General features: G+C 36.2%; 1 protein-coding gene and 1 long non-coding RNA gene across 3 annotated transcripts; one reads left to right on the forward strand and one right to left on the reverse strand.

Annotated features, from left to right (window-relative positions):
- Positions 1-1,774: 1,774 nt before the first annotated feature.
- LOC309389657 lies at positions 1,775-10,386 on the reverse strand. Of its 2 annotated transcripts, XR_014174981.1 has the most exons (12): positions 10,237-10,386; positions 8,453-8,485; positions 8,188-8,226; positions 7,917-7,955; positions 7,443-7,531; positions 6,420-6,462; positions 5,633-5,682; positions 4,186-4,273; positions 3,711-3,743; positions 3,126-3,183; positions 2,151-2,181; positions 1,775-1,961 (listed from the first exon to the last, which is right to left on the reverse strand). It is a non-coding gene; the product is annotated as an uncharacterized lncRNA (long non-coding RNA). The 2 variants fall into 2 exon arrangements; XR_014174982.1 differs by lacking the exons at positions 1,775-1,961; positions 2,151-2,181; positions 3,126-3,183; positions 3,711-3,743; positions 4,186-4,273 and adding an exon at positions 4,729-4,747 and having other exon boundaries at positions 10,237-10,375.
- ZBTB37 (zinc finger and BTB domain containing 37) lies at positions 8,522-26,935 on the forward strand. The gene is made up of 4 exons (XM_081948245.1): positions 8,522-9,628; positions 14,217-15,167; positions 16,566-16,665; positions 18,556-26,935. Exons 2-4 carry the CDS (start codon positions 14,245-14,247, stop codon positions 19,042-19,044), a joined length of 1,512 nt encoding a protein of 503 aa, XP_081804371.1. The 5' UTR covers positions 8,522-9,628; positions 14,217-14,244; the 3' UTR covers positions 19,045-26,935.
- The last annotated feature ends 669 nt before the right edge of the window (positions 26,936-27,604 follow it).

A 27,604-nucleotide genomic window follows, 5' to 3' on the forward strand; every position in this document is an offset into this window, starting at 1 on the left:
CACGAACACAGCTAGTTTTTTTCCCACCAAAATGGTACCCATTTATCTACTCACAATATTGCATGCTTTCTGGATGGGCAAAGGAAGAAGCAGCACTCATGTTCTTTACTCAGACTTCACTTGAGCCTTCTAAACAGCTTAGTTGACATATGTGATCTGTTATGCTGTAGCCATTTCTGAAGCCTGCCTGCTCCTTTGGTTGTGCATCATTTAATGTTCTCAATATTCTTTCTGCTATTATCTTGGTGAAAACCTTGTAGATGAAAGTGTTATTGAAAAATATTTCTTTAAAATTATCTCCCCCCACCCCAAGATAATAATCACTTCAGCATTTTTCCATGTGTGGGGTATTTTTTCTTTTGAGGCAGCTAGTTTTGTTAGTATCTTTATTAAGCTTAGTCATCCAAGCACTGCTGCTGAGTCAACAAAAACAAGCTCATGCAGAGGCAATTGTGAATCAAAAGCAGACAATAGCTGTGCAAAGGTGGATCCTAATGTGTAGGTAGAGATCTAAATCTATATCCCGAGGAGTGTGTGGAAAGCAAGTACTGCTCTCCCAGGAAGCATTGGTGAAAGACAAGTAAAATGTATCAGTTACAGCCAAACCAAATAATTCTACATATTCAAAATAATAAAGTGGGGATCCAGAAGTGTGGCCATTTTCTCCTTCAGTCAGCTTCTATACTGTGAAAAGCAATTAGTTGATTTGTGAGAAGTCAAATGGTTCCTGTGGAGATGCTAAATGAATTGTCATTCAAAATTGAAAATTGTCAACATGTTCAAAATGAAGCCTTTTTTGAGGAAGCATGAGGTCTTCCCATTATGCTAAGTTTCATGGAGGCAGGTAGCTCATCTTGGTAATAAGAATGCTTCCACTTTATGTATGAAGGCATCTTGAAGGACTTTATCAGCCTCGGAGTGCGCCTAAATAAGCCACCTGTACCTCCCATAGCAAACTATTTCTCAAGAACATTTAGAGACTAATGTGATGAGTATTATAAAGGCTTAACAACGATCTGTATAGGTGTCAAGCGTCAAATACCGCTGGTTACCTCAACTACCCAAAGGGGAAAAAATTGCCTATTTTGTTAAGTCCATCTGCTAGTTCATCCCTTACTTCAACACAGGATATGGAAGAGAACAAGAGCCCTTGGGAGAAATTGCCACCTTACTCCCCTGATAAAACATCACCATACATGAAATGTAAGTAACAAGATCATATCAATAGACTAAATGGAGCCCAAATCTTGTGGTACTAACCAAGGATGGTCTTGGAGCAAGACTGAGTTATAAGTACAAGGACTGGACACATAACAACTCACCCACAATTACCTCTTCTTGTTCCCCTACAGCAGGGCTATCAAACTCCCAGCCCATGGGCTGGATGCATCATGTGCTGGCCACACCCCCACCCAGTTTAGTGAAGGGGAAAAAAGTCCTGTTATATCAGGTGAGTTTCACACCCCAACTCTACAGCATTTGTTGATAATCTGTTGCCAGTTATTTGTATGACTTGTTTCAAAGCGTAGCATTGTCGCTGTTAAGCCAATTATAGAACAAAATGAATAGCAGACACACACGTGACCTGCTTTTATGGTATTTCTAGGCAGCATCCATTCAGCCTGAGCATGCCAAAGCATTTCCAAGTTCCAAATGTTATGAAATATCCCAAGTGCATATCTGGACATGTATAAGTTACACAAAGCATCTTATAACACAAGTGAAAATTAGTAAACTTAGAATATATAAACAAAATTGCAAAAAGAGATTTAGATTAAATGGTATGTCATAGATTAGTTTATTTTCATTAGTAGCCAAAAATATAAGATACACTCAAGTATTCAGAAAGTAAAATCTTTACTGAACAGTATTTATCTTTTTAATCTAATGACATCTAGTTTAGATTCCAAAATATCTTCCAATGTATTTGAAAATAGTAATTTCTGGACAGGTTCTCAGATCTGAAAAGAGAAAAAGGAAAAGGAATCAAGCCAATGTATTTCCCATTTTAGAGATACAAAACAATGTAAAAAATGAATGGGTCAGATCTTGGATATTCCATCACATATTCAGAGAGAGAGTTCAAGAATGGGGTATCATCATTTCACCATTCTCAAGAAAATAAGCATGTTAGTGTAGGGTATACATACCTTGAAAGCCAAATGTCAGTTCTTCAACTACCTAGGAAATCACACAGATTAATTTTTTACTTCTAACTATTGCACAAAATTGACTTTTCACCTGCATTATTTCTTTCATGTGTGGTTGAACTCTGGCCACAAGCAAATTTAATAGCTCTACAAAACTTCATTATTTTGCTAAAAACAAGGAGAAATTCTGTTTGAAAAGCTATCAGGCTTTAGTAGCCTCTATTGTTAATTAGAAATATGGCAAGATGTTTATTTTTATCCAAATATCACATATTTTAAGTTCCTGTGAAACTGAAGCTGTTTCAATAAATAGGCCAGTTTCCAGCTCAAAGCATTGTAGATTCCAATTCAAACTTTCAGAATACTTGATAATTTCATTTTGCTCTTGCGACAGGCCATTCTGCAAATGTTCATTTAACATCAAAACTATTTTGCACATCCCCACAACTCCATTCTCTTAAAAGTTACCACTTATGGCAGAAGAGTTGAAATGGAATTCAGTTGCCTTGATCCACATAAGCAGATACATCAGACAGGAACAAACTATGGCATTTGCTGTCATTCCTACAATTCTCTGCCTCTTAAGTACTTTTTTTGCCAGACAGCTCAGTTTCTAATAATTTAAAATACAACATTTATGCATCCTGCAAAACCAGGATCACACAGTGATTCTTTGTGCTTTTTTAAAGACTTTCAAACTGGAATATACAGGTTTATTTCAAGAACCAGCCATTTTTTGTGCTGATTTTATATATTTCAATGTAACACTACATAATTATGTAGTTCACATCATTTGTACTGTCTCAGTAAAGTTGTATCTTCACTACTTTTCAGAGAGATTCCCATTGTTTTTTTTCAATTTCATCATTAACAGTACAAAGGAAACATATTTATTTTAACACAAAACAAGGTCAAAGACGTTGCTTCATTTGGAAATCTAATGCCCCCTTAGAACCCTTTAAAACATGAGCTTACCATTATAGTGTGAAGTCAAAACGATTCTATCCATCAGGTTCTACTGTTTTAAACTAATCTGAAATAAAAAAATATTGTAAGCTATCGGTTTATGAAGTAATGCAAAACAGATACTATTTTACCATCAATTCATTTGATCTCAGGCGTTTTAAGTTATGGTACCATGGCATATCACTAAATATCAGCAACATAAAGCCTCAGTGTTTTCAGTTCTCAGAAAAGTTTCTGTCCACTACTCTTAAAACATCATTGGCTTTTCCAGCAAAACCAAACTAATTTTGGTTGGTATGTTTTCTTTCAGAAGTCAGGGAACAAAGCAGGCAGCAAATGTGCTTATTATTGTCACTACCACTCTGGCATTGAGTTTTTTGGGAGGAGCAGATTATGCAAAAATGAAAGCATCACATCTAGTTTTAATCAATTTTCATTCCATGTTTAATACTTTTGTCATGAACTCTGACAGGGTGAAATTCCCAGGGAAGATTATTAGAGGTATAATAGGAGCATTCAGGCTGCAAGTCATTCACCCGTAATTTTATCAACTTTCAAGACTGAATAATTAGATTATAAAAATAATATACTGACCTTGTTCAAGAGATTCCATAAAATAGTAAGCATCTAAGAGTTTTTGAGAAATGAAAAAAACATTTATTATAAAACTGCAGAAAAAGACTCAGAAATATTTTCAGTTAATACCTTTCTAATTTTTGCTTCAACATTGGGTAAGGAAACCTACTTCCTGGTGGAAAATAACCAAACTTAAAATATGTTGACTAGAATTTTACATTGCTATAGCAAAATAATCCATTTGCAATCTTATGTTCATGGGGAAGGTACTTTTAAAAATACATTAGTAAGTTAAAGCGAAAACTTGGGAAAGCAATTAATTTCTCTGAATGCCTAATCATAGGACTGAACAATGTAACCTCAGTGAAAAGTGGAACGGATTGATGCTAATATCATGAGTAGTCATCTGGCAGAATCTAATCTCATCACTGGTTACAAGTTGATAAAAAGCTTTGAACCATTAACACAGAATAAATGAAAACTAAACTCTTACCTCAATCTAGTATAATGCCTTGGTAAGGCCATACTTGGAATACTGTATTCAGTTTTGGTCGCCACGATGTAGAAAAGATGTGGAGACTCTAGAAAGAGTGCAGAGAAGAGCAACAAAGATGATTAGGGGACTGGAGGCTAAAACATATGAAGAACGGTTGCAGGAACTGGGTATGTTTAGCTTAAGAGAAAGAAGGACTAGGGGAGACATGATAGCAGTGTTCCAATATCTCAGGGGTTGCCACAAAGAAGAGGGAATCAAACTATTCTCCAAAGCACCTGAGGGTAGAACAAGAAGCAATGGGTGGAAACTAATCAAGGAGAAGCAACTTAGAACTGAGGAGAAATTTCCTGACAGTTAGAACAATTAATCAATGGAACAGCTTGCCTCCAGAAGTTGTGAATGCCCCAACACTGGAAGTCTTTAAGAAGATGTTGGATAGCTATTTGTCTGAAACTGTACAGGGTTTCCTGTCTAGGCAGGGGGTTGGACTAGAAGACCCCCAAGGTCCCTTCCAACTCTACTATTGTATTGTATTGTATTGTAATTCCATCCTCAAAACCTAGTTAATATAAAAAATGTCCACTTATATATGCAAACACAAAATATTAAAAGTTTAGTATTACAAAGCAAAGTAATTGCAGGTTTTTTCATCCACATCCCAATTTCAGTTCAGGTATTTCATAAGCTTTGCTAGTTTTATTCTAAGGTTTAACAGATCTATCTTGAAGATAGAAGTAGCTCCACAGCAATTCCATGGACAGCAGTTTCTAGGTCTTAAATAAAACTTTCTGACTGGACTACATAGCCAAAGTCAGAAAAGTTAAAACAGTAACCAAAAAGAGTAAAGGATATTGTCATCTGTCCCATTCAATAAAGGAAGACCCCTGGACCATTCTTTTGACCAAGAGAATACTTTCATGAAGCAAAAGTGGTTACAGAAGTAGCAAAGTGGAATTTAATGCAAAAACAATACACAACTTTCTTTTTCCCTGGGACTTCCCCTACACACACACACCCTTATGGGTCTTGGACCTATTGAAAAGTTACAGGTTGTTTGGGTAACGGACCCTCTGTGTGCATCTACTTTATTCTTTTAGGGCTGGATTGGCACTTCTTCCTTGTTAGGCCGGCACTGCTTGGCTGCCAGACCGCACTGTCCTCCCGCATTCCATTCTCCTCCCTCCCCATTGCAAAAATGTCAGGAAACAGAATGTAAAGTAATGCTAGCAGAATAGAGACCATGACAGATATGCTGTTGGGAGGTTTTCAGAACTCTATGCAGAATAATCTTCTGAACTCATCTTTAGGATATCAAATCACAGGCATTTCTGCATTTATTAATATAGCATTATTAAAGATTATATGAGAACATCCTGCTTGCAAAACACTATGCAATTTCTTGCAGTAAGTCCACATGGTTAAGCTGATATCAGTAGTAGCTTACCGCTGTCAGCAGTTTTGCTCTTAAAACAACTCTTCATGTTACTCCAAGTCCTAAAGAGAAAAAAAGGTTGATGATAGCTAAGAAAATGATTTTTTAATCATGGAAAATCCAGGTAGGTGCCTGAAGTCAGGTAGAGCTAATCACAGACCTCCATCTTTAAAGTCAGTTTTATTAGCTTTTCATCATGCAGGCTGACAGCATTAAATACTTTAAAAATATCAAGTATATTTTAATTAACACATATCAATCTGCGACATGTATGCAAGAAATACTGTTCAATTTTTCCCAGGAGACTTGGGAAATTCCTTATGGATTTCTAGCAATTTGCAATATTTAATTTGCCATAGAAAGACAGGATCAGAATGGAAAAATGCTTCAGTGTTACTTTATTATTATTCTACTCATCACAATTTATGTTAGTATCCATCATTTTTATGTTTACCAATAAAAGATTATAAAAACAGCAATTAAAATTAAAACCTATAGTTAAGAATTTTATTAGAGCTAGTCCAAATGTCTTAGGTAGGATCTATCAAAGGAACAATTTCTCCAGTTACAAACCTTCATATGACAGATGAAGCTCTTTGGAAGGCCTCTTTCTGACAGGTGGGAGAAGACATCCTCAATTGCTTTGGGACAATGGAATGTTTGGAAATTTGGACAAAAATGGTTTCTCAGCCTCGAACTAAAATACCAAATATATCTAAAAGTCCTAAAAATCCTTAATAAATATCCTTAACGTTTTATAATATTGCTCAGTGAATCAACTTTCTGCATTTCAACTTGCCTTTTCTTGAGGTTCTTCAAAGACAGCTCAATCCCATTAAGACCTATAAAGAGAATTATTTTCTTAGCCACTAGCCTTTTTTTTCTCCACAAAACATTTTTTCTTCCAAACCTTGCTATGACCTACTGTATCAGTGTATATTCAATTTATCCTCATATGTATCAGCGACCTGATTCAGCATCATATACAGTAGATTAATTTGTCCTTTTAGCTCCCAATCCAATTGTTCTGAACATTAACTGTTGTAGATGAATGGACATAATTAAAATGCTTGCATCAGCAAATTTGCTTTACATTTCTAAGCAACGTGCTGTACTTGCAGAACAGCAAAACAAATCAGCAAATAGAATCCAATACAACTTTTAAAAGGCAGAAGATGCAATATCCATAAATCACAGCAAGTCACAGAAAATGAACAGATCCCAAGCATGGAAGATCATTCTTCAACTTAGAACCATGGCTCAATGTGTTTTTCCTTTTGTTTGCAAGTTGAATGAACTCCAAACAAAAGTGTAATAACTGCAGAAAAGCCAGCTGAAACAAAGGGCACAAGTGGCCTCCATCTTGATAGCATTTTAGAGGTCCTTAAAGACACGGCTCTTCACCTGGCTCTTTGATTAAGATGGGGTACAGCCTTCTTATAAAAATGGGTATTTTTTGTTTCTGCCTGGTTTTATTTGTTCCTTATATTTACTATTGTTTTCCTGTATTTCATTTATAAATCACATAGAATCACTGGGAGTCTGGCAGTGTGCAAATTTATTAAATAACGCTTAACAAAGACTAACAAAAGTAGGATGCTTGCCAGTGTAACTATAGAAAAATGCAACTATGATCTTGTTGCAAAGAACCACTATTAAATAAGAACTAATAAAGGATTGTGACAATTTAAGAATACCCAAGAATCTTCCTAGTAACATTGAAACTGTTCATAAAGTACTGTCCGGTAATGCAAAAAAAAAAAAAAACACCACCACCAACAACAACCCTATAATAGATCATATTTTTTTCCATACAACTTACATGTTTGATCATCTAAAGCTGTTCCATATTAGAGAACCGGGAGGCCAGCATATCAATGGGTAGCGTTCCCATATTTGCAAACACAGAATCTGTAAGAGATGTTCAGTTCAGTTGATAGGACATACAACATGAACTTAATATTGTGGGAGGAACATATGGTTTAGTTTAAATTCAGACGATTTAAGTGAATACAATGAAATGATACAATTTTCATGTTTATCAGCAGAAATCTAAAGTGTTAATCAGCTACCGTTACTGTTGAGGTCAGAGGGTTTTTTAATGAACAATTATTTTAAGTAGGCCTATCTGTAACAGTAACAATCCATGATCAGACCAGATTTAAATAGAAGATGCATCAGATAGGAGCGAAAGACAAAGAGTTCATCACAGATTATCTGCTGAACTATGTTTTCATCACACGCATCCTTCCTTGGACAAAATAACCTAATAAACTATTTATATCTTACAACTTACCAATCCTTGTTCCATGATCACAGAATCATTTGTAAAACCCTGTAAAGAAAACAGCAAATGTTTTAATGCCTGTTTCAAATTACAAAAGGGATGAAGATTCTTTTTAAGGGCATAGATTGTGCCTCAGTTTGAAACATTAAATAGAGGATGCATCAGATAGGAGCGAAAGACAAAGAGTTCATCACAGATTATCTGCTGAACTATGTTTTCATCACACACATCCTTCCTTGGACAAAATAACCTAATAGACTATTTATATTTTATAACTTACCAATCCTTGTTCCATGATCACAGAATCACTTGTAAAACCCTGTTAAGAAAACAGCAAATGTTTAAATCTGTTTCAAATTACAAAAGGGATTCTTTTTAAGGGCATAGATTGTGCCTCAGTTTGAAACAAAGGTGGGTTAAGCGTTCTCATCATTATTTTCTCAAGAGTAGCAAATAAGCATCATCATTATGGCACAAAGGCACAACTAAAGGTACTGTTTTTATTTACTTAGCTTTCTGTATGTACCACAAGAACAAAAACATACCTTTATAGACAGCATTGGCTTGAGATTTTGTATCTACAAAGGAAAGAGGCATTTATCAGATAATGTATAAAACTTTCTCTGCTTAGCCTACAACTTTCAAGCAAAAGCAGCAAATTCCTCTCCCTTTCAGTTAAATTGAAGGTAGAAGCAGGATGGATGCCTCAAATATTACTGCACTTGTTCCTTGGCACAGCATGATTTTTTTTATTTGCACTATCAATGCAAATTCCATCAGGACAAAAATGAGTCATCTCACTGTCACTTCCAAAAGACAAAGATGAAGAAATGGTTCAAAATTTGCAGTCCTATCAAGTATTTCACACTAATAGTGTTTCAATAAACAGGATTCTCAATAGCAGTTATTGGGCGAATCATAATAATTCAGATCTGATATGGAAGTTGCTTTTGTTATGGATTATGGAATATGTAATTGGAATATGAGTTTCCCTCATCTATTTTATCCATGCTTTCCCTCTGCCAACTGATCAACATTTTGATACTTTTACGCAATCTCATACATTCTCATTGCAGTAACAATTTCTAAAACAGCCACGTGATGCAAATCATTAGAATTAGATGAAGACAACCATTAGGGAAAATTCCACCTGAATCTAACTGAAAAAGTTTTTCTCCTCCCTATAATTTCTTAAGTAATGTTTAAATAAGGCTGGGATCAGATTATATTCATCAATATACTGAGCCGCAGTGGCTCAGTGGTTAGAATGCAGTCCAGCTGCCAGCAGTTTAGCACATGGAATCTAACCAGGCTCAAGGTTGACTCAGCCTTCCATCCTTCTCAAATGTGTAAAACGAGGAGCCAGATTGTTGGGGGCAAATGCTGACTCTGTAAACTGCTTAAGAGGGCTGTAAAGCACTGTGAAGTGGTATATAAGTTTAAGTGCTATTGCTAATATCTCATCAAAATTAGATAGTCCAATCAGATGTGTTAGACATAAAATACAGGGTTGAGGTTGGAGGAGCTTATTTGTAGAATAATAGCTGGAGTCTTGATGCTTTCCCTTACTAAAAAACGTTTTATTGTTTTGGGGTACCAGAACATAAATTTTCAGGCAGTTAGAAATGAGTAATCCTTGCGACACTGATCCTGCTCAGAAATTGTTGGCATTCATCAGAGTCTCAGATGTCCCTACCAACATAATTTATCATCATTTGCAGGTACGGAAAAAAAGGTTCAATCAGGGTATTACTCGGAAGGTCCCTAAGTTGTTTTGCAATGTAATTGAATCCATATTTTGCAGTAAATACCCGCAAAGTCTTTAATTTTTAAAAAAACTTTAAAGTAAGTTTATCAGAGATCTATCCCGGCATCAAGCACTTCGGATCCATCCGAAGATCAACGCGAAGAGAGGCTGGAGATCACCATATCTCAGTACGTAGTAGTTCCTTTTTTGAATTTTACTCTCTGGCCTACCGAGGAAATACAATTTAACGCAAAAGCTTGCACGCCGATATAATAAGGATTAATTATTAGCATTATTATTCCCTGCGGGATTCATTTTCAACATTTTCTGGAAGATCAGCTTTATGCTTTCCTCAACCACGAGGCCCATCTGGAAAGGCTGCTCCTTGCAGCGCCATCTATGCCCAACGACCAGCAGAACAAAATACGGAGGGGGGTAAACGGAACGCGTGCTATAATCCAACGCCATCCGTGCCTCCCCAAGGTCATCCACAATCAACCTTACATTTTAAAGGCCCAACTCCTCTATAGAAATTAGCAACCCAACATTTATTGGGGGAGGGGGGGTATTCACAATACTTACGGAGCAACGAGGCCAAAGGCAGATTCCAAAAGAGAAAGCGCGGGCCGCAGCCACCCATTTTATAGACGCCGTGTAGCTCTCGGGAGGTCACGTGCACGCTTCTTTGCATAGCTCCTCCTCCCGTTACCACTCCCTAGAAAAAATGATTCCAACGCACGACAGTCCCCCACTTCCCCCCACCTCCACCCCCGCTTCAGCGCCACAAGTACCCAGGCGGTCCGCCAGGCGCAGGTTCCACCCTCTCCGTGGTGGGCTCATTCCTGTGGGTGTGGCTACCTGACGCGTAGATTGTTTCAGTGGGGCTGGGGGGAAAGCAAGTCAATCAAGAAAGACGAAGGAGGGATATGTACTTCCGGGGCGTTTCTCTTCTGGGGGGTTCGCTTCCGGAAGGGTGTTCGGGCTCGTCCCACCCCCCCCTTGGAGGTACGTAGGCGATGTATTTCGGTCCCCTCGGGAAAGGGAAGGAGCTCGGGAGAGTTGTTCTCTCTTCTTCCTTCCCACCCTCGGGCGCACTCGAGGACAGTCATTCTGGAGTGCCTCCCAAAAGGACGGTGTGGATTCTGCATGCCCCCCCCCCGAAAAATTTCTAGCCTCACTTCTCCCCTTCTGTATCTTAGCAACGGAGTTTGCTCCTCCTAAAAGATATTTCTCTGTACAAGGTTGCCTGCCCTCCTCATCCTTAATCTTTTGGACCCTCCCCCCCAAATCCGCTGAAATCTGTCAATTTGCAGTCACTGTACTTGCCTTTTTATTCACCCATACATTCCTCTCTCAGTTTTGTTATTTTAATTAACTATCCTCTTTAGGTACTTTTTGTTAGGAGCAAAGTGTTTTTGTTTCGTTGCAATTTGCTCAGGTTTTTGGAGTATTTGGATCTAAGAAAGGGGTTCTATGGAGAGAAAGGTTTAGAAAGTTGGAAGGAGGGTCTTGTAGTCTGCTCTTGCCTGCATGCCTCTTTGGAAATACTCCAAAATGAATTCAGCAGTTTACTCTTAAGACGTCGCTATTTGTGCAAAGAGATGTTGTAGAACTTCATTAAAATTATGTATGGTGTGGAGAAATCATCTGATTTCTTTTGAAAAAAACTGGGGAAAAGTTTATTTCTCTAATTGTTTGTAATGTTGGGAATTATTTTTTCCTGTTTAATTAACAAAGAGCCAACCAAAGTTTCAGATATGCAGTAGGGTTAGGACAAGCCAGAATAATAATTCTGCATGTGAATAAAATAAATTATGCAATTAATTGCTTACAATAGCTTAAATGGATTTATAAGAAAATTGTTCATACAGAAACAACCATTTTAATAAATGTAGAAATAATGTAAATGCTATTGAATAATGAAGCATCAGCCTTATTGCCTTCATGAAAATATTTGATTAGCCACAGTTGAAGCTGGACTGCATGGAATTCTGTTGTTTCATTTGTGCTTTTCTTATTGTTGAACATCTGAACATAGATCTGGTCTGGAATCCGGATATGGGAGCAGGTGTATATTTATTTATTTATTTTATTTATTACTTGAACTTATTATTAATATAATTAGTATTATATAGCGTATAGAGGAGGTAAGAATAAATAAATAAGTTACAATACTTAAAAAGTATTTAAATTTCCTTTTTTTAAAAATTTCAATTTTGAATTGTAATGTATTTAAACTATATTTCCTAAAAATTAGAAAACCACATAATATCCTTTATCACTTCATGGTAAAAAAAAATCTATTTTTTTAAAGTCTATGGCTTCATAGATTATATACATAGATTAGAGCAGAGGTGTCAAACTCACGTCATCACGTGACATATCGGGATTTTTCCCCCCCTTTGCTAAACTGGGCATCCACGTGGCCAGCGTGTGATACATCTGGCCCAAGGGCTGGGAGTTTGACAGCCCTGGACTAAAGCAACATGGAAAAACCATTCTGTACATTTTAAGAAACTTTGCTCAGAAGAATCTATACAACATCTACGCTATTGCTACAGTGGATTCACGAGGTCTTTACGCATCTTGTTAATTTTCATTGTGTTTCTATAATTTGTGCATAACAGTTTGCATATAATTATTGCTGATATCTATCTGGCTTTCAGATTGAAGTTTACTTGTTTTACTACTTTATTATTAGTAATTCTAGAAGTGTTCACTATTGTGTCCCTGCAATACCGTAGTAGACTAATGAAATAAAAAGCAGCTAATGAATGTTTCTTTTTGTAATACAATAGAAATAAAGAATTCTAAAGCATCTATCAGGCTCTGTTAATTCTGTGTAAGTCTAAAAGTCCATGTTCAAAGCTCATAAAATTATTTTCAAATTACAGAATATTTTACCATAATTTTTAACCTTACAGTAAGGGAACATAATAAAAAATGAATACTGAGTATCCTGTGTCACTCCAATAAGAGATTTGGGTTTAGAACTAAGATTAATATTGCCATACACTAAATAAACAAACAAGATTAATGGTACTGTAATCTTTTTTTTTCTTTCATAAAAAATGGAAAATAACTATTGAAAAAAATAGAAGAAGATGGAGAATACTTAATAAAAAGAAGGGTATAAAAGAAGGATGGTGTTTTCTATCCCCTTTTTCACGCATTGAGCATACCAAAACCCCTCTTGCCATGGGTGAAAGTAGAATTCCAACTGTGTGTGTTCATTGCAGAAGAAATATTAGAAGGACAGGCTGCATACGTTAATTAAATAAGAGTGAATCTAAGCAAACTTTCTTGTCTGAAAAATATGACATAGATATAAATCAGGGGTGTCAAACTCACGTCATGGTAGTGTCACATGACGTATCGGGACTTTTCCCTCCTTCGCTAAACTGAGTGGGGGCGGGGCCAGCACGTGACACATCTAGCCTGCAGGCCACAAGTTTGACACCCTTGATATAGATGAACTGATCATCCTTATAATACACAAAATAAATAAGATACAATATGCTGCTTTTTAGGTTGACGGTGGCAAATAACTAACCCCTAAATTTGCAAGATTTATTCTTGTATTTGTTGCTACATTCATAATGTTTTGTCAGCATAAAGCTGTTTTCATATCCATATATACTTGCAGTATTCTTAAAGAAACCCATTCTGATGTCTTCTGATATTTTCCCCCTGAATTAGTATAACTACCAGGAATATCATTATCTGGCTAGAAACTAAATAATTTATTTGCATGTGGAAGATAGAGTTTTTATTGGTAATGTTATTATGTGACTTTGAAAAACATAACGAGTATATGCACACATGCTGTATACCATTCTTGCATGAATTATCACTTTGACTAGTATATAAGATGACTACAGAGTTTACTGCAAAGGGGATTTTCACTGTTCGTCAATATAAAATAAATATAGTTTTATTTTCAGTGATTTTTTATTTATTAGTATCAATTCTATGTGTATTAGTGAGTGAAAGGTATGTTACCATGATTCGTCATAATGAAATAATGATAAATGAGAATTAGTAGTTTGCTATATCCTTGCATAGATGCCTCACAGCACTGCATAGATTGGAGAGGCCCCTTTATCAACATTATAAACCAAATTGTTTACATTTGCCCTAAATCTTTGATGGAATTTCCATTTAATTTGAGCTTTTGATTATCGAGAAGGATGGCAGAAGTCAGATTAAAATCCCAGTTCAGTTAATGAAATAAGTAACATTATCTTATAATGTAACATTACCTATCTCCTTTCCATTGTTAATTAGCTAGCTTAATTGCACTTGGAATGTTGAGCAATGGGCAATATTGTGAAAAACAGTTCAGAAAAAAAGAAAATTTACTACTCAATTGTCAACTTTCTCTGTTTTTTCCTACATAGTTGTTTAACAAGGAAATAATATTTTATGTGTCATAGTCACACAAATCACATGCAAATTGATATGAAAAAATGGATTTTTTAAAAAAAAAATGTCATTCATTACAAAACATGTAGAAATGGAGAAGCTCTTTCTAATTCAGCGGTGTATTTTTCCATCATTAGGGTTGCTCCACCTACAACTGGAGCCATCATGGAGAAAAGTGGGAATATTCAGTTGGAGATTCCTGATTTCAGCAATTCTGTTTTGAGCCATCTTAACCAGCTTCGCATGCAGGGCCGGCTGTGTGACATTGTGGTTAATGTGCAAGGCCAAGCCTTTAGGGCGCACAAGGTAGTGCTGGCTGCTAGCTCACCTTATTTTCGAGATCATATGTCACTCAACGAAATGAGCACAGTCTCCATCTCTGTTATCAAGAATCCCACTGTGTTTGAGCAGCTCCTTTCTTTTTGCTACACAGGGAGAATATGCCTCCAGCTTGCTGATATAATAAGTTACCTGACAGCAGCTAGTTTTCTACAAATGCAACATATTATAGACAAATGTACACAAATCCTGGAGGGAATTCATTTCAAAATTAATGTGGCTGACGTTGAAATGGAATTGAGCCAAACAAGAACAAAGCATCAAGAAAGGCCCCCAGAATCTCATCGAGCCTCCCCGTCTCTAAATCGTTCTCTGAGTCCTCATCATAGCACTCCAAAAGGCAGCCGTATGGGCCAAGTTAGCACAGTTCTGGACATTCGGGAACTGAGTCCTCCTGAGGAGTCTACAAGCCCTCAAATAATTGAACAGAGCTCAGATGTGGAAAGCAGGGAACCCATACTGAGGATTAATAGGGCAGGTCAATGGTATGTAGAGACAGGAGTCCCAGACCATGGTGGGCAGGGGGATGATGATGTCAAAGTCCTTGGAGCAGTGCGAATCAAAACAGAAAACTTGGAGGAGTGGCTGGGGACAGAGAATCAGCCATCTGGAGAAGATGGGAGCAGTGCTGAGGAGGTCACTGCCATGGTGATCGATACAACAGGACATGGATCAGTGGGACAAGAAAGTTACAGTTTGGGTTCATCAGGAACAAAAGTGGCCAGGCCAACCAGCACTGAAACGGACAGGTAAGATTTAACATTATTGCTTTTTAATAATAATACTGTGTCTATGTCTACATTTGCTATGTCAAAGGTACTGTAAAAATGTTAGAATACTTCAGACTTTATTCCTGCTATTCATAACCTAAAAACATTGAAGTGGAACAAAACATATTAAAAAAAGCTAATTGGACGTAGTCTGTAACTTCAGTAGGTGAAGAAGTGGTGAACTGGACAAAAAGCCTATTAAGAGTATAATAGTGATAGTTCAACTTCTAAAAAGAAAATGTATACAGCTTTTTAAGTAGGACTTAATTTGCCTCTGGACAAACTTAATTTAAAGTATTCTCTGGATATTGAAATAAATGAGATATGGTGATTATGAATAGTGAATTTTGAAAAAGTGTGAGAAGTCCTAATATTCAGTGAAAAATCATGTGACATGTATGTATGTATGTATGTATGTATGTATGTATGTATATAATCTTTTAAAAACTAGAATTTTAGTAATAGCCAAAAAATAGCAAGATACTTTTATAAGAATTTTTCTCTATTTAAAAACAGAGAATTGCATGTCTTCATGAGGAAAATTTCAAGTCTCTTACTTGGTCTGACTAAATTGTAACCTTTTCTTTTAGTTGATTCCTCAAACATCAGTGATTTTTTCTGCTTTGTTTGAATGAGTTTATTTTTTTCTCAGCATTCCTATACCTAAGTATAGGAAACTCTGAAGCAATGGCTATAATGTATTTGCCAGTTCAGATATTTATTTATTTATTAAATTTCAACCAATAATTACTACAAACCATGATTTGGAAAACTAAACTTGATTTACTAAAACATAATTTTATAATCACCTTAGTTATTAAGGATAGTTTAATCTGAATTAAGCCGTTTTGTTTGGAGAAAGTTATTTCTTAACTCTAATAGGTAATATTGAAGAAATACCCTTGCCTGATCTTGTGTAGGAGGTGACATCTATGGTTTGATTATCAGATATAATCTGCTTTTGTTACATTTTGATATGCTAACTTTTTGTTTAATATTTTATGCAACAGCTTTTGGAAGTTAAGAGTGCATCAGTACATTTAATAGTCTGTAAAAACTCTAAAAATAAAAAAATAGTACTTCATATGCTGACAATGTACAAATAATCTCATGTTTCTATTTTGACAAATTTGTTTCAGGCAAAGCCATCTTTTCTTATGCTAACTTATTTCCTGAGTTGAGAAATTAAATTGCTTCATAAAACTTCAAGCTACCATTTATAGTTTTAGGGTTTTCTTGATTTAGTTCTGTTTACTTTATATTTTATCTAACCCCTGTTCTCCCTGTTATCAGTGATGAAGCAGAATATCCATTGTTTCTTACTTTTTTTTAGAGAATTTATATATTACACAAATAGCTCTTAATCTCATTTTGCAGATTTAGCCCTTCGGGTAGTGTGGTTACTGTAAATGATCGGTACAGGTCAAAAAGTGAATCTCCATGGCGGATGGATGAACCTAAACAGCCCAGTTCGCAGGTAGGTGTCTCTTGGTGAGCTCTGTGATGATAATCATGATGCTGATGTTTTATAAGAGTAGCTATAGAGAGGCACTTTGCAGTTGGTGTATTTGTTTATGTGTTATTGGGGTGTGTATGTGTATATGTGTGTGTGAGATGAAGAGAGAGAGAGCTAATATTAAGGTGTTGTGCTAAGAATGGAAAGATTCAGGTTCTGGTCCAGTGGTAGGATTCAATATTTTTTACTACCGATTCTGTGGGCATCACTTGGTGAGCATGGCTTGGTGAGCATAACAGAGGAAGTATACTATAAAATCCCAATTTCCTCCCGATCAGCTGGGACTCAGGAGACAGATAATAGATGGGGGTGGGGCCAGTCAGAGGTGGTATTTACCGGTTCTCCAAACTACTCCAAATTTCCGCTACCGGTTCTCCAGAACTGGTCAGAACTTGCTGAATACCACCTCTGTTTTAGTCTTTCCTTACATATGGAAGCCCAAATGAGTGACTTTGGTCAGTTATTTTTTCAGTGCTAGACTGGGGTGTCAGAAGTCACTATCTACTAACCTGTAGATTAGTGCAATGTGTACATAATCCACACAAAGAGACACTCTGCTATTGTGTTATATGGTGGGTTAGTAGTGAATTAGACATGCTCTATAATTAATTAAAATAGGGTATGAGTACTTCAGAAAATAGGTCAAAGGAATTTTGGGAAGGAATGTGAAGAAATTGATTTTATATGTATCTAAACACTATTAATCAGTGAACCAATAAGCAGACTTCTACTAATGTATCTGGAAGCAATAAACCCTCTTTATATTTCAGACACAGTGGCTCAGTGGCTAAAACGCTGAGCTTGTTAATCAGAAAGGTTGGCAATTCAGGGGTTCAAATCCCTAGTGCCACGTAACGGAGTGAGCTCTTGTTACTTGTCCCAGCTTCTGCAAACCTAGCAATTCAAAAGCATGTAAAAATGCAAGTAGAAAAATAGGAACCACCTTTGGTGGGAAGGTAACAGCATTCCATGTGCCTTCGGCTCTTAGTCATGCCAGCAACATGTCCACGGAGATGTCTTTGGACAGTGCTGGCTCTTCGGCTTTGAAATGGAGATTAGCACCGCCCCCTAGATTCGGGAATGACTAGCACATATGTTCGAGGGAAACCATTATCTATGTTTTAGAATTTTATCTTGTTTCCTAACCCTGTCTGCTCAGGATGCACATAGAAACACGTTAAAAGTAAAACTATAACATATGTGTTGCACATTTTAGAAATTTAACCTTAATCATCCCACTGTCATAAGAAAACCCTCTACATTTGGATACAGAAAATGCTTTTATTTCATCTTAGGGATTTGGATGATAAGCACAAGACAGTTTAGTGAAACAGGGCAGTCTCACATTATTGTGAATCAAACTAAACATTTTAAATTTTGTCCAACTGATGAACATGCAAGGTTCTTATAGACTTTAAAGTACTTCTTCCTCTGTGCTAAAAAAAATGCTCAGGTTGCTTAATTAGCTTAAGTGGAATACTTCAAGCACAATCCCACACAAAGCACAGTTAAAATTAAAAAAAAAATGGTATATGTATTTTTAAACTACCTGTAGAGTATTAAAAATTAAAACTTTCTATAGTGCATTAACATGCATGCCAATCAAGCCATTTAGTTCTACAGTATATCTTGTTTTTTGCAGTGATCACCATATGATTCCAGGAAGTTTCAGGCAAGGTATAAACATAACAGTCTTTGTTGTTTTGTCTTAATCTTTAATACTCTGAGAAATAATGCTTCTAAATCTGGATTTTGCTGATCAAACATTAATATGTCTAAGCCTTCTTGTTAATGTCCATCATCATATTTAGCCATATTTAGTTATTTTTCTTCATAATGTTTCTGTTCTAGGTGGAGGAGTCAGCTATTGTTGGAGTAAGTGGCTATGTGGAATATCTCCGTGAACAGGAAGTATCTGAACGGTGGTTTCGTTACAACCCACGTCTGACTTGCATCTACTGTGCCAAATCATTCAACCAGAAGGGTAGTCTGGACCGGCATATGCGGCTTCATATGGGCATCACACCTTTTGTTTGCCGGATGTGTGGCAAAAAGTATACCCGCAAGGATCAGTTGGAGTATCACATCCGGAAACATACAGGCAACAAGCCCTTTCACTGCCATGTCTGTGGAAAGAGCTTCCCCTTCCAGGCTATCCTCAACCAGCACTTTCGTAAGAATCACCCTGGCTGTATGCCAATGGAGGGATCGCACAGCATCTCTCCAGAGACCACTGTCACCTCCAGAGGCCAAGCTGAGGAAGAGTCTCCTCTTCGGGAAGAAGCTGGTCTGGCTGGGGAAACTGCACAGGGATCTGTATCGACTACTGGGCCAGATTGAGACCAGATGCCCAGTGGATCTTCTGTAGGATAAGCAAACCCCACTGGGATGGTGAGCTCCTGTAGTTGGTTGTGCAATGTTACCACTGGACGAAGACACTCCCGAGAGGTTGCCAAAACAGAAAAGATACAGTACTGTAACTAAAGTGCTTATGGTTTCCCTTATTTTTCTCCATCTCCTTGGAAAGGAGCAAACAAAAAACTGGGTCAACTAACCTCTGATTCAGGGATTAACAACTTCGGAGGGGTGGGCTTTTTTTTTTTTAAGTATTCAGTAATGAATAAGGAGAAATAGATTTTTCTCATTTCTTGGCAACAGATCCTGTGGTCCTATGGGCTGCAGAGTTCTAGCTATGTGTATGCAGAGCATCAGCATCTGTATTTATCAAAATCATTATACCTCCATAAGATACACCGGGTCAGGTTGTTGTTTTGTGCCCCACTCTTATTTCCCAGGTAATTCTTTTTTGAGAACAATGGCTGTTGTACTATTAACAACCATGCCTAAGTGTATTTTATCTCATTTTCATTTGATGTATCTTTTAAAAAATTGACCCATTACCTAAGGGCTTTTATTAGGGGAGGGGGCTTGCCATTTCAACATGTGTGGCCTTGCCTGTTTGTTATAAGGCTAGCAATTTTTTGAGCAGTATTTTAAAGATTACACAATATTTAAGTAATTAAGCTACTGAAAAAGAAGGCAGTAACTACAGTATGAGGTTCTGCCGTGTTTGAATGATATTTTCAGTTGTGAAATATGGGTAGTGCAGACAATTCTTGCTTATTCTGTGTGCTGCAAAAACTGAAAAGTAGATTTCTAGTTATGAATTTTTAAAACAGTGGCTTTTTCCAAAGGTCATCCTTTGCCTCCCATGCACTTGATCTAATGAAACAGCAATATTTGTATATCAAAATAGATGGATCTCAGTGGGAGAAGAAATCCTGGTTTGTGTTTGTTTCCCTGTTTGATATTTTTATATGAAAAACATGCAAAAAACATGCTCCTACAATTCAGTAGGGTAAAAGCTCCTATTTCCTGTAAGCAATGAAAACTTTTCCTTTACACTTCTACAATATTTCACATATGAAGTTGAGAAGATCTCTTTTTCTCTCTCTGCCAAATCCAGCAAATATGCACCTCATGTTTCTTAATATTCTGTTTATAATTAAAAGGATACATGTGCAGGAGAGCAAATATTTCAAATAAGTGTCTTATATTTGCAAAATAAGTTCTGTGTTGGTATTTAGTAGCAATGTTGTAGAATAAAGGTGAAGAGTGGCATAATACTAATATTATAGATTATATGGAGTTAAAATGGCTGACGCAAAACTTATAGGAGAAAGCTTGAAATATGGTGGAGCCACGAAATGAATAGAGATAGGAATTATGTTATGGTAAAGGAAGAAACAGCTTCTTGGTGAACATGCTTAGATTTGTATAATATTAATATTTCGCCGATCTTGCCTTCTTATGCCACACATTTCTTTCTTCTAAAAATGAAATTCTTGATTATGGTCACAGGAAGAATGAAAATTGTTCGATGCTCTCCCCTTTCCTCCCTATGTGTGCATTTCTTTTTTATGTTAACTGAGGAATTTGTTCCATTCCCCAATTCATGATAAAGCAAGCAGTGATTTTTTCTTTGTGATCACAAAGATACAGATTCAAAAGTCATTGAAAAGATTAACTCATACTTGTTTAAGAGTTTGATGAGATTCTTCCAAAGCCACACACACACTTTTCTTCTAGATGAAGTAGGGAGGATAATAGATGTAAATATATCTATCTATATGCTGCTTTAATCATAACTTTCAAATCTACCAAAAAGAGACAATTTACATTAAAAAGAATTGGAAAATATTTCTAGTTAGTTTATAACAAAGTTTTTAAGCATTTAAGAATAGAATTTTAAAAATGTTACCAAACTTGTAAGGCATACATTTATTTATCTACAAGTATGATATAAATATATATATATATAAATATATATAAATATATAATTATAATGGGAATATTTCTTTGCTGAATTGATGATGGTGTAGCATTTCTATATAAGAGTTTCCTCCAAAGCAGAATGCAGCAAAAATCCATACATATTAAGGGGGCAAAGAGTTGTAATGGATTGTTGAATGTGGCATTTACAGAGCTGTGAGTTCCTTTTGGATTGATACTGTGAACAGAGGAGTGACCAAGTAATCCAGGATTATGTCATCGGTCATTACCTGCTTGCTGGTAGACTCCTCTTTATTTAGCCTGGCCAGAATCATTGAGAATTTCTTGCCTCTTAGCCCAGGCTTCGTTTTAAAAGAAAAATAAAGCTTGTGAAATGTGCTTTTAGTTGCAGCCATTAAAAGATGTCATTTTTACTTGCATGCAAATGAGCCAATATTCTTGCCCGTTCTTCTTTTGAACTGGGTTTATAGTTATCCAGTCAGCTTATTCATACAGAAGGCTACATTATGAGAAAAAGCCTGTAAGAGGCTTGTGCCAGCAATCTTCCCAGTCCTTTCTTTCAATATGCTGGGAGGAGTTGGGAAACTTTTATTTCCTTTTATAAGCAACACAGTTTATTTTGAAAGCTGGACCCAGAAAAATGTGAACCTTAGGTATGATTCATTCATTGAAGCAGACAAATTCAAATCACAGCTTGTGAAGATTGATTTATTTCAACAAACCATAATTACAGTTAACTATGGGTTTATGTTCAGATAATATTACCTCATCATGGTGTCCAATGAGACCATAATTCAATATTTTTTGTGTGTGTCTGTGTGAGGGTGCATGTGTGTGTACATGCAGAAAATGATCTTGATCTGTGGCTTCACAAAATATAAGAGCTGCCAAAATATCCTGAGCTTTGTGGCTTTATTCAGAGAGTACATTTGTAGTATAATCAAGAAATCCTCATAAATGTGTATTACTGGAGAAGCTAGAAAGAAGGGTGGGTTTTCTTGTGTTCTTAAAGAGCCTGACACTCTTTAAAGAGTTAAGATGCCTTGAAGGAATACATGCAGGTTGTTATGATTCATACAATCCAAATGGTGCCAAATATTAAGGCATTGCATCTATTGACAACTGGTCTTCTGCCCTGCCAGGTGGCAGAATATAATTGCTAGAATGGGCAATGGGTCACTTAGGAAAGAATCTTAACTTTGTTTGACCATTTATGTGGAAATGCGGCTGGAGCCGAAAGAAAACTCTGTTGAACTGCTTGATTGTGTCTTGAGATCTTATTTTCCCCTCAGATTTTACCTTGAGTGTTCTTTTTTAGTTATTCTAAACAATGTGCTATTTATACAAATAAGTTATGAGCTGATAGTGCATAAACTCGCAAAGCCTGTTTCAATACTTAAACTTATTTCAGACTATTATGCTTTATGTTACAAAATGGAAAGTATTCATTTTCATAAATGCTAGTAATGTTTGAACGAAAGTGGCAAATAAAGTGTTTGCATTAGACAGAATTGAAGCAAACCCGTGGGAAGGATTCCTTTTTTGTTCTGCAATGAAACATTTTCTTGTGCTGGAATTTTTGTATTCAGTGCTTTAACCTTAAAGACAAGTCTGGAAATGAGCTTTAGGACATCATTGTTGGAGATATTAGGCATTGGCTATATTGCCACCCAAGCTCAAAGGATTATTATCTAGATTCTGTAGTGTAGATGTGTTGGTGACCTATTTTTTTATTCAGTGCATCTGGACATTTTTCATCTGTGCTAAATTGATTCCTACTGTGACTCAAAAGGGAAGTGAAGTAAAATTATTTAATATTATACCTCATTACCTAATGCCTAATGTCAAAAAAATTGTCTGTAGTGAGAAATTTATCTCATTTTTTAATGACACTTAGTAGGTTGAACTTACATTTACCTCTTGTCTTTCAAAAACGACAGAGTATTAGAAGGAAAGGATAATTTGATTGCCCTGCACTTGCAGAATCTTCAATGTGAAATTTTGCCATTATCTTCCTGTGTCTGCTGCTATGCATTAATCTTATCAAAAGCAATACAGTAAAATTAATATAATTCTTAACACATCATTGCACTGCATGTCTGAATTGCCTGATTTCCTTTAAAATAGCTAGTACAAACAAACATAGAACAAAAAAAGAGGAAAAAGAATCTAAACAAATTGCATTGCTTTTTTCCTTGAGCATAAGAGATGCTTTTTCGAAATATTTGTGAGACTCCAACTTATATTCAGAGATCCACATGAACTCAGGATACAACTTTGTCATGTCATGTCGTGTCTGAAAAGGTTGATCAGTAAGCTGTATATTTTTTAAGAATACATAATTTTTCGTCGGAAGAGAGCTTAACCTCTGAATTTGAAAACATTTATTGCCAATAATTTTAGATTTTATGAGTTTTGTATTCAATTTCTAATGTTCAGTTCTTCTAAACTGAAGTGAGTTTTATATTTCATAAGCTTTACTTGTTCTTTCATTTTATTTAAAAAAACCTTCTCCATGATTTGACAGAGAATTGCTCTAGAAAATTCTCTTTTGATGCTTAATGGTGCAGCTTTAAAAATATATATTACAATGAGCCTGAAAAGTGGAATTTGGAAATATGATTATAATTGAAAATGACATAAAGGTGGTTTTTTTATTAGTGTAAGTAAACTCTTATTAGTAAAAGATTCATCTACTTATTAATATAAGATCTGAAAATATATCAGAATTATATATACTAGCAGAAAATATCTGAAATAAATTGAATACAAATAAATTAAATTCTAATCTTATTGGAAATTGCTACTTATGCCACATTTTTTGAATGACTCTTATAAATTATTTTCTGGAGTTTTGCAGTCTTGAATTATTAAAGGATCCAATGCTGTATATTGAACTATAGTTGATCTCTGTTGGAGGAGACTCAGGATTCAGATCTATAGGATTCTATTCTGGTTGAAAGGATGAGATCTTGCATAGTTTTGCCAATAGGTTATATGCACATTAGGTAAATCTATTATCTAAGATAATGTTTATAACATTATTAGCTCTTTTTAAAAAAAAGTTAGATTATTTGTCAATCACTTGCAATTTATTGGCCTTTGAGAGGAGGAGTTAAAATTAAATATAGCATTTAAAAAAAATAGTAGACAATAAACTATCTCTATCCTTCTGATTGTGACTTCTGTGCTCCAGAATTTTGAAGGGTATATTTTCTTTGATATAAATATTTTGAATGTTTATACTTCTGTTTCCTTGGGCAATGGATTTTTTTTTGTATGGAGCAAGTTCACCAAAGATGGCCAAGGATGCTTAGTTGGAGGGGGACATATGTGTCTAGAAGCCAAGTTTGGAATTGCAAATTGAGTACTGAAGATCAACTTTTGTAGGTATATAAATTGAACCATTGTTGGATCAGGCCAAAAGTTTTGAGAATTCAGCATGCTGTTTCTTGCAATAGCAGGCTGATGTTTTGGGGAATGTCCTTTTTAACACTTCTGATGTGAAGGTGTGCTGCCTTTATATATGCAGGGTCATGTTTCATTGAGACGTATTGGCAGATTGGTTCTGTATTGGCAGTTATATTCCTTCTAATTTGCCTAATCCTTTTGAATAAATCTGTTAATGTCTGCCTCTGCATCTTGTGATATAGAATTCTATATGTCAATTATAGGAAATAAAACAGATTGCTGGATTAGATTTAGAACCTTGTAGAATGTCACAACCAGGGAACAAAAATATGCTCAATATTCTACGTAAGGTTATGTATCATGTTATATTCTGTAGGCATGTCTGTATGGAAAACCTGTTTATTTATGCCATTACTTGCCATTTAAGTCATGTTTTCCACATACAGGTAGTCTCATACATTTAGTGATCATTCAAAGTCACAATGGCATTGATTGATTGATGGCTATGACCAGTCCTCAGAGTTCCTACCATTCCAACACCCTCCCCAGTGATCCTGATCTGGGCACTTGGCAGCTGGCTTACACTTATGATTCGTTGCAGTGCTCCACAATCACATGATCACCATTTGCTATCTTCCCTGCTGGTTTCCCCAGAAAGTCAATGGGAAAGCTGGCAGGGAAAATCGCAAGTCATTGCCCACTCATGCACCCTTCCACACCCTTCCCTGGGCTTGCGGCATGCTAGTCAAATCCCACCCTCCCCAATTCTTGCATACTTTCACTGAACCTCACCACATTTCACATCACTCTTGTGTACCCGTGCGCTTCCTCCCAAGCCTCACTGCACAATGCACATCCCTCATGCCCTCTTCCATCTGGCAACAGCTACTTATTTACCTGTTGACTTGCTTGAGAGCCATCAGGGTCTTGTAACTTCCTGTCAGTTTTCCCACTGACTTGATCGTGGGAAGCCAGCAGGAAGTTTCCTTCCCTAAGGACTGTGAGATTTGATTTACAATGGCAACTAGAACTGCAGGGATTATTGTTACTAAGGGATGTGATGGTATTTTATGATTGTGTGGCTTAGTGACAGAAATTCCAAACCTGATTGCTGTCATAAATCAAGGGCTACCTGTATATATTTACACAAATTGTTAGTAAGCAACTGGAGTTGTAAGAAGTAATACAAAACATTCCTGAATTAAATGACAGAAAGTTCATTAAAATTTTACTTTGCTTGAAGTCTGAATTTTCAATTAATTTTGTCAAGCAAGATACATTCCAGCATAAAGCCCTAAGACAATTTTCATTATCAAACCAGGGATTCATTTTGTGGAGAAGAGCTGAAGGAGATGGACATTACATGTGCAGGGAAAGAGGGTGTGCTATCGGAATTTGCCCATGCTTATCCTGGGGAAACCAGCAGCCATATTACCCAGATAAAGGAGAAAGCAAAGCCTCATCTGAGTTTTGCCTGACAAGTTTGATCAGTTTTTTTTTAAAAAGGGCCATCTGGATTTTTGTAGTCCAATTCTGATATACCTGCATTTACAGATACATTTCTGAACATTTGGTGGTCTTTATAAATGTAATTCCCCATTTGTAAATCTCAAGATTGTTAAAACTTTTAACTGGTGCCTTCCACTTTCTCTCTCCTTCTCCCATGTGAAACCATTTCTTCAGCCCTTGCTAATTATGATGGGTGTGTTTTAATCTCTTCTGCAGGTGCTTTTCAAAATAAAAATCTCTGTGGGCCTATAATATCTTATTCTTTTTGCTCCAGGAATATAGGGCTTGCTATGTCTCCATCTGACATGCTGATTGACCCCATTTTTGCCTCACATGGTATTGGTGTCCTTAATTGTTTATTATTTTTTTCATTTGTTTGGATTTTTTGTTCTGAGAATGAAAACTACCAGTAGACCTCCAAGTTTTATGACCTGGATTACCTTTCTATGGCTTAAACCACTAGCAGAGTTTGAAAATACCTTTTGCCTTACTGTACAAACTAATTTGAGTGGAATGAATTTGGGGTTCTGCTGAAAAGAAAGCAAGCTCAGATTTGCAAGTGAATGTGAATCAGAGTTTATGGAATTAATTTATTCTCAATATGCAGCTTTTAAAAAATTGGTCAGAAATTAATATGTCCCCCATTTGATACAACTGGTCCGGTGGGTTTCCATTTATTTTTACTACCGGTTAGCTCGCACGTGTGACGCTTCTGCGCATGCAGAACCTCCCACCACCGCCCCTACCGGTTTGCCCGATCCAAGTCAAATCAGCAGAAACCCACCTCTGCACTGGTCATCAAATGCCATAAAATCTAAAGCCAGTTAGAGTGATTCTGGAATCAGACTGACTTCCCCTGTTCTTTGTCAAATACTGTAGTCTGGAATTCTGGTATCCAGAAATTGCCAAGTCATATCAGTACTGCTATTTAAAAACAGGTTCAAATGTTTTAATACTACTTCCATATAATCTGTATGCAGAGTTTTGTATACAATTTTAAAATGTTGCCATTGATGTCTAAGATATTTTTCACACAAAAACTGCCTCCGGTTGCATACATACATACATACATACATACATACATACATACATACATACATACATACATACATACGTACATACCAGATAAAACTGAGATTCCATTTAGTAACTCCTTCTTGTATTTATTTATTTTATTTTATTTTTATTTTATTTACTATATAACTCCCCAGCCCTCCTTTGTAAAGAGGCTGAGAAAGTAAATAGTTATGGGTTCTTTCAGTGAGAGTCACTCAGTTCTGCTCTGGGTAGCATTGGAAGAATTAAAAGAAATTGCTTATTTTTGCCTCTACCGCTGCAAATAGTTCCATATTGAAATTGGTACAAAAAATACTGAATGCGGCACTTATCAAACTGTTTCAACATTAGCAGAATGTTGCAGCTAGATATGAAAAAAGCTATTGCTTGGATAAAATGAGTTGCTTAATGCATATTTAAGCTACTTGAGTTTTCTCCATTTATTACTCATTTTAACTGAATCCGCTATTCCAGTGATATAAGCTATGTTTGCTGCATACCCCTGAGAGATGCATCCCTTTTTTCATTTTGTTGAAGAACAGTTTGCACCAATATATTCATGCAGGCATACATCTAACTGTGCCGTTCAGAAATCTGCAGTGAATTTTTAGATCCATCATTCCTGCATTTA

Source organism: Natrix helvetica (genome assembly GCF_964273705.1).
Source record: "Natrix helvetica genome assembly, chromosome: 3".
In the NCBI taxonomy this organism is placed as follows: Eukaryota; Metazoa; Chordata; class Lepidosauria; order Squamata; family Natricidae; genus Natrix; species Natrix helvetica.